This window comes from Grammomys surdaster, unplaced genomic scaffold (genome assembly GCF_004785775.1).
Source record: "Grammomys surdaster isolate TR1022 unplaced genomic scaffold, NIH_TR_1.0 205, whole genome shotgun sequence".
NCBI classification, from domain to species: domain Eukaryota; kingdom Metazoa; phylum Chordata; class Mammalia; order Rodentia; family Muridae; genus Grammomys; species Grammomys surdaster.
Window position 1 is genome coordinate 2981823 of NW_021604650.1, and position 7700 is coordinate 2989522.

The window sequence follows — 7700 nt, forward strand, 5'->3', positions numbered from 1 at the left end:
TTTTCCATTCTAGCTGGTAAATGGCCACACTAAGAAAATGCCAGCTACCAGCTAGCCTCGACTTTGCATGTGTTGAGGAAACTGGGGCTCTTGGTGTTTTAAGGACGGTTCCAGGTCTATGGCGATCCAGTGAAGTACCTGTAGCATTTTTCTACATCCCTGGTGGGTGAGACTACTATTCGTACAGCCTACACTCTGCAAGAGCTTTGTAATCTCCAAATAGCATCCCCAAACCATAAATCCAGAGAGAAGGGCATCCACATTGCTATACTCTTCTATGTGGAGGTTGCTAACTGCCAAACCCAGGGGAGGAACACTGTAGGTTGAAACCCCAAAGAGAGCAAGTTCCCAGTTATATGTGCGGAGGCTCCCAATGTATAGGGACCCTTATGTTTGGGGACCTTGTCAGTTCAGAGCCTCTGTCTGCACCGGCAGCAACCTCGCGGGGTATCGAGAAACTCCACCTACTTCACCAACCATCGCCCTGTGCAGTGAAGGGCAGCAGACAAAAGGCCAAGGCCTCAGGGTCCTCCCAAGCAAGCACCACCCGTAGCGCCTGGGGGCGGGGAGAAGATGAGGGGAGGTGCTGTCTTCGGTTCCTCTACTGGCTGTAGCTGCTGCCCGTCTGATCCCTGGGGCCAGACTATTGGTCGGTGGGGGCGGGGCTTGTGTACCAATGAATGGGACGGGGAGCCGGAAGCAGGAAGTGAGTTTGCGAACGGAGCAGCTGCAGCAGGTGAGGTCTAGCGCTCTGGTTTTAGGGTCACGATGTGTCATCTTCAGGCGATCAGAGCTAGGCCTAGCTGTGCATGCAAGATCATCCTCTTTCTGTCCACCCTTCAGTGCCTCTTCCAAATCTCTCCCAGCTTTCGAGCAAGGAGCATTTCCAGGCAGCAAAGAGTTAACACCTTTTTCCGAGCGAAGGGGTAGATGGGGCGGAGCCACGCGAATAAGGAGTACGGAGGGTGGAAACGTGTCCTTAGTCAGGGGCGGAGCATGGAGAATGTGATGGGTTCGGAATTCCTGAGTCCCAACGGGGCTGGAAAGCTTTGGATAAGTTGCTTGCTTTCCAAGTGTCATGTTGTTTCTATCTGGAAAATGGGTTATGACCTTTATGGCTTCCCAACAGAGCAACAGAAGAAAACAAGATAATGAAGGGCTGAAGAAAGAGATGAGACTGGGGCAGATGCTGGGAAGGAAAAGCTGGGAAGACGCATCGTTGCCCTTTTTTGATTTACTTATTTTTTGACAGGGTTTCATGTACCCCAGGCTGACCTTGGAATCTAACCCAGGACCTGGCTGTTGGCTAGGCAAACTCTACCAACAGCGTTACATCCCTGGCCTGGAAAGGCCTTTTCTAATTGTCATACCCAGCTGTTGAGCTTGGTGTCATAGTCACAATCAGTTTTACAGGGGAGGAAAGAAAGATGCAGGAAAGTGAAGCAGCTGGCTTGGGTTTTAGACCCTTTGGTGGAGCAGGGTTGGAACAGTGGGGTGGATATCGAGCATGAAACCCTTGTCAGCAGCTGTGATGAGCTAGAGGTGTTGAGAACAGAGACTAGGAAGTCTGAGCAGGTGGAGATGAGACAGAGTGGCCAGGCCTGGGAGGCTCTGTTCTACTGGTTCTTCCTTCATATGCTTGGCATCTTTGAGCCTCAGTTTCCCCATCTGTAATATGAGGTAGTTAGTATCAGACTTTTAAGTCCAAAAGGCCACAGGCCAAAGCTGGCCCACTAAGTATTTGAGTCTTGGGATTTTAGCATTTCAGGTGAATGGATGCTACTGAATTATTCCCTCCTGGGCTTTTGGGTGGAAGAAATTAGTTAGCTTATGAGATTTCAGAGCAGATGTGAAGATGGTGCGTTCTCTGAGATGACTGTGATGTGTTCTTGCAGGGCTCATGGCAGATACCCAGTACATCCTACCCAATGATATCGGTGTGTCTAGCCTGGACTGCCGTGAGGCATTCCGCCTGCTGTCACCCACAGAGCGCCTCTATGCCCATCACCTGTCTAGAGCTGCTTGGTATGGAGGCCTGGCTGTGCTGCTCCAGACATCCCCTGAAGCACCCTACATCTATGCCCTGCTTAGCCGCCTCTTCCGTGCCCAGGACCCTGACCAGCTGCGCCAGCACGCCTTGGCTGAGGGCCTTACTGAAGAAGAGTATCAGGTCAGTTCTCAGGCCAGCCTGGTTTCCTGAGGGGCTTCTAGCAAGATGTGAAGGACCAGGATCAAGGGTCATAGATCTTTCTACCTAGGTAGAAGATTAGACTAAAAGATGCTAGCTCAAACACACACACACACACACACACATCTGTAGCTGCCCTTAGTGTTGTGGTGACCTATTTAGAACAGTGCCTGCTTCAAGATACATGACAGCAAGCCAGGCATGGTGGCACACACCTTTAATTCCAGCATTTGAGAGGCTGAGGCAGAAGGATTGCTGTGAGTTTGAGGCCAGCCTCAGTTCCATAGTTCTTGGCAGTCTGCCATGATTGCACACCTAATACTGAGGGACAGAGGAAGGCAGCCTGGGTAGAAATCAGGGGGTTTGTGAGGGATCTAGGTAGAATGTTCTGTTTGTCTCTTAGTTCTTGTCTGTGGATCTATTGGCCAAATAACATATTTAATCTTCGTACATTGCTGCAGTTCAGAAACACACAAAACACAAAAGGTCACACTTGTGCAATCTCTTCAGAGGTAGGTACTGTGGCTGGTCCTTTTCTATTCTGTGTGAGTGCATTGGATACTGATAACTTGTATGTACACATTATATCAAGCCCCCATTTAACTTAACCTGGAACTCACTCTGTAGACCAGGCTGGCCTTGAACACAGAGATCAACCTGCCTCTGTCTCCACCCGGCATACCTGACTTTTTTTTATGTGAGCCCTGTTTGGCCTTTTGCATCATGGTCTCGGCATTCTGTGCACTGCCCATTTTGCAGCTCTTTGTGTCCTGGAGAATTTCCATTTCCTCTTATTGGCTGTGAATCACTTTAAAGCAGTGTACATTGTAATCAAATTAGTGTTGGGGTTTTTGTTTGTTTTGTTTTATTTTATTTTGTTTTTTAGTTTTTCTTTTTTTTTTTTTTTCAAAGATTTATTTATTTTACTTATGAGTACACTGTAGCTGTCTTCAGACACACCAGAAAAGGGCGTTGAATCTCATTATGGATGGTTGTGAGCCACCATGTGGTTGCTGGGATTTGAACTCAGAACCTCTGGAAGAGCAGTCAGTGCTCTTAACCATTGAGCCATCTCTCCAGCCTGTTTTTTAGTTTTTCAAGACAGGGTTTCTTCCCACTTGCCTCTGCCTTTTTTTTTTTTCCTGCTGGACATTATAGATGGTTTCTAGTTTTTCTTGCAAACAGTGCCACCATGCTCATTCTTATATAACTGTGTGAGTGGGAACTGTTTGTAGAAATAGAAATGCTGGGTTGAAGGCTCTGACCATTTATAATGATTTGATTCTGTTAAATTATCTTCTAAGTCCGTGTGTGGTGGTGCACACCTTTAATTTTAACACTTTGGAATCAAGGGTGGGGGGATCTCTGTAAGTTCAAGGCCAGCCTGATCTACATAGCTCAAGACCAGCCAGGCCTATATAGTGAGACCCTTTTATTAAGAAATGGTTCAAAAGGTTACATTCCCACCAGGAGTGTATGGGAATGTGACCTGGTTTTCTCTAAGGGGAAGAAATTGATCAGATTGTTTATTTCTGACCCAAGGTTACTATTTCTTTCATGTCTTTAGAATTTTTGTTTATTGCATCCTGCCTCTGGGCCTTGGTCTACTGTTAAAAAGAGAAATCTCTGTACAAATGCCTGTAAATAGGAAGTACGACCCAAGTTAACTATTTTCAGTGGGATGCCTTTGTTGGTAAATAGCAGAGACCCACTACAAAGTGCCCTAAAGAGAATTATGAGCTTAGTGTGGTGACATATGCCTGTGATTGAACCACTTGGCGGCAGACAGAGGCGAATCTCTGTGAGTTACAGGCCAGTCTGGTGTACATAGTAGATTCCAGAATAGCTAGTAAGTAATACACAGTGAGACCTTGGAGAGAGAGAGAGAGAGAGAGAGAGAGAGAGAGAGAGAGAGAGAGAGAGAGAGAGAGAAGAGGAGAGGGGGAAAGAGAGAAAGAAAGGAGAGAGAGAGGGAAAGAGAGAGAGGAGAGAGGGAAAGAGAGAGAGAATGAGAATGAATATTATTAGCTCATGTAATTGCAAGGTCCAGGGCTAGGGTGGCTTTAGGTGTGGTTGGACTCAGTTGTTGGATGCTGTCTTGAGCTGTATTCTTCATCTCTCAGTTTTCTCAAGCCATTCTGGTAATAGAGCATCTAGACCTGGTGCGATTGGGCAGCTTGACTGTTAGTCAGCTGATTCTCTGACTGTCCTAGCTAGCTTACATGCCTACCCTTGGAGCTGTGGGAGGCAGCTTCTTGCTATCTCCAGCCTAGGTGGGTGTGTTTGGTAGCTACTGAAACTAGTTTGGCTACCAAGTAGGGTAGGGGTAAAAATTCATCTGTGACAACAAATTCGGCCAAACTGGGGCCTCCTAGGATCAGGGTTTTGCCCTGTGATTTCTCAGTCTCTTTCACACTGGTATGCCTGGGGGGGGTGGGGAGAGGTGGACCTTTTCCTGAAAGGGAAAAGGGAGTAGTCTCATATGTTTGATACCATGTTGTCTCCACTCCCCAGGCATTCCTAGTCTATGCTGCCGGGGTCTACTCCAACATGGGCAACTATAAGTCCTTTGGTGACACCAAGTTTGTTCCTAACCTGCCCAAGGTGAGTTGGGGAGGGTGTCAAGGAGGCAGCAGTGGGCTGTGGTTGGAGAATAAACAAGGGACCCTTGGAGTCAAAGGTGGAGAACGACCCATACCCCTGTCCCTGGGGCACTATGACCGTGATGTCACTCAGCATCTCCAAGTGTACACATAAAAGAAAAGCACAGTCCTTTCAGACTGATGATCTGAGAGTCAAGCAACTGTAGGTTGTGCAAATGTGAACTGTTAGACACCTGCTGATTATCACTGGGAATAGGCAAAGTCCATGCACTGTGGTTCCTCAGATGTTAGTGCCTGTACAAGTGGCCTGGCCATGTTGAATGCAATGTCTGATTGAGTAGTTCTGTGGTAGCCTGAGAGTCAACCCTTCCCAGGGCTTGCTGCTGCTGCTGCTGTTCCCTGGGCTATACTATGAGGTCTTAGGTTCAAGAACAGGGAGACTCTGGGAGTCTGAAGGACATGTGGCTAGACCAATGACTTCCTTTCTTGCAGGAAAAGCTGGAACGTGTGATCCTGGGGAGTAAGGCTGCCCAACAGCAGCCAGAAGAAGTCAAGAACCTTTGGCAGACCTGTGGGGAGCTTATGTTCTCTCTGGAACCAAGGCTTCGACATCTTGGGCTGGGGAAGGAGGTGAGCCCCACCCTCCAAGAACTTGGTAAAGTGGAGGTATCCTTGAGCCTGCTTGGTATGCATAGAAGGGCAGCTGATGAAGGGGCACAGGAGGCTCTTCACCCTACTCTCAAGCTAAAGCCACTTGGTACCACAGAGAACTGGAGGGAATCTTTCTAGAATGTTCTTCCAGGTCAGTCCTGGCAGGACATGGGTGCACAAAGAGGGAAGGTGAGAAGAACTGGGAGGAGAAGGGCGTTTAGGAGAGTGATGTGGGGGGATCCGGGGGTCCCTGCCTCTAGGGGTTGCTTGGGCCTTGTGAAAGGAAGCTGTGGCAAGCCTGAGGGGTGGGTCAGGTGGAGAGGATGGGTGGAGGAAAGCCTAAGGTAGGCATGGTGGCACACACCTGTAATTGTCTGTAATCGTAGCCCTCGGGGGGTGAGTCATGGTGGGTGTGAGTTTGAGGCCAGTGTAGGGCTACATAGTGAGACCCAATCTCAAAGAAGAAAATAATTGAAAATCTGTTTTACAACCTTTCCCCCTAAAAATAGATGGGACAGGGTGGAGGTGCGGGGAGGACACACAGAGCCTAGGCGGGAAGCCGTCAGCTGCCTCATAGAGTCTCCCCTGCGTTCTCACTGTCTCCAGTCTCTTGTCTCTCCACATACCTTTTCTTTCACTGTGTCTTCCCCAACAGGGAGTCACCACCTATTTCTCTGGGGATTGTACCATGGAAGATGCTAAGCTGGCCCAGGACTTTCTGGACTCTCAGGTTTGGGAATTGGCAATTTGGGACACTAGTTTGATGGGGCTTCTTGTCCCCACCCCTTCACCACTGCCACCTGATCGTGGGTCCCAGCCTGACCTCAAAGGCATATGGGTACTTTGGGTCCTTGAGAAGGAAAAGACTTAAGGTGTGAGGTAAGCCTGCGCCAATTAGAAAGACAGATGTCACACGTGTGCCAGGATGCATGCACCCTGCCCTGTGTTCCTCAGCCACATGATAGCTATGTGGCTGTTTCCCAAGTCCATCTCACATAGCTGAGAGTTAACTGAGGTGGTTCTGTGACTCACACAGTCAAGCCTGTGAACAGTAGTGCTCATGGGGCTGGTGAATGGCTCAGTGGGCAAAGGTGCTTGCCAGTAAGCCCAGTGACATGAGTTTGATCTTCCGGGATCTACGTGATGGAGAGGGAACTGATTCTTGAAACTATTGAGGCCTCTACACCCCCTGGATATGTATTTTTAAGTTAAAAAGTCTGTTTACTTTAGTGTGTGTGTGTGCGCGCGCGTGCGCTCGTGTGTGTGCCTGAAGTATGTAATGTGCACCCTTGTATGTAGGAGCCCATGGCTGACCTGAGACTGGAGTTAGAGACGGTTGTGAGCCCCTGTTTATGTGCTGGGAACCAGAGCTGGGTCCTCTGCAAGAGCAGTGCAGTAAGCACCCTTTACTGCCGGGCTGCCTCTCAGCTCCAGTATATTATATTATTTTATTTTTTTGAGACAAAGTCTCACTATGTAGACCAGGCTGGCCTTGAACACACAGAAATCTGCTTGCCTTTGCTTCTTGGGTGCTAGGATTAAAGACATGTACCAGCCAATTTTTTTTTTTTTAAGTTAGCATTTAGTGTGTGGCACACTGTATAACAGTCATCCCTTGCCCTTCCCTGTGGGCTTGGAAAGGTTCCTCAGAGAGGCCCTAGCCTACTTTGCCTCACTGTCCTGGGATGGCCACTCCCCTCAGTCTCCTTGATCACACTGTTCTCCAAACTCTGCTATGTTTGTTTGTTTGTTTGTTTGTTTGTTTGTTTGTTTTTCCAGAACCTCAGTGCATACAACACACGGCTCTTCAAGGTGGTTGGCCAGGAAGGGAAGTCCCACTATGAGGTGCGACTGGCTTCAGTACTCAACACAGGTGCGCTCAAGCCCTAATGTCCAATGTCAGCTACCTAATGATCCAGGTGGCTCAGGCCAGCAGCCCAGTTGTTCCAGCGGAAAGAGTTCTTTGGTGTTAGTCCTTTCTTCATACAGCAAAAGAGTGGCTCTCAACTCTCTGGAGTCCTTTATTAATGTGAGCCAATACTTGTGGGTGATCATGGGTCTCTGATTGGCTCTACCTCCTTTCAAGCCTACCCCAGAGTGAACTTAGCCTGTCCTCACTCACTCAGACACAGAGTGGCAGCAATGACCTGTTATAAAGCAAGGATAGTGAATATATTTAGGCCTCTGTGTCACCCTCTGCTCACTCGTTTTCACCCAGCCACATCCCTAGTCAGTCCACACCTCCAGCACCCAGCCAC

At 48.6% G+C, this 7700-nt stretch overlaps 1 protein-coding gene across 1 annotated transcript in view; it reads left to right on the top strand.

The window, feature by feature from the left end:
- The first annotated feature begins 674 nt into the window (after window positions 1-674).
- Window positions 675-7700, top strand: part of Dpp3 (dipeptidyl peptidase 3) — a 19529-nt gene continuing 12503 nt past the window's right edge. Inside the window, exons 1-6 of the mRNA XM_028770991.1 lie at window positions 675-736; window positions 1896-2170; window positions 4703-4792; window positions 5284-5421; window positions 6098-6172; window positions 7222-7315. Coding sequence (XP_028626824.1) covers window positions 1901-2170; window positions 4703-4792; window positions 5284-5421; window positions 6098-6172; window positions 7222-7315 — 667 coding nt within the window. The 5' untranslated portion in view covers window positions 675-736; window positions 1896-1900. The remainder of the gene's footprint in view (window positions 737-1895; window positions 2171-4702; window positions 4793-5283; window positions 5422-6097; window positions 6173-7221; window positions 7316-7700) is intronic.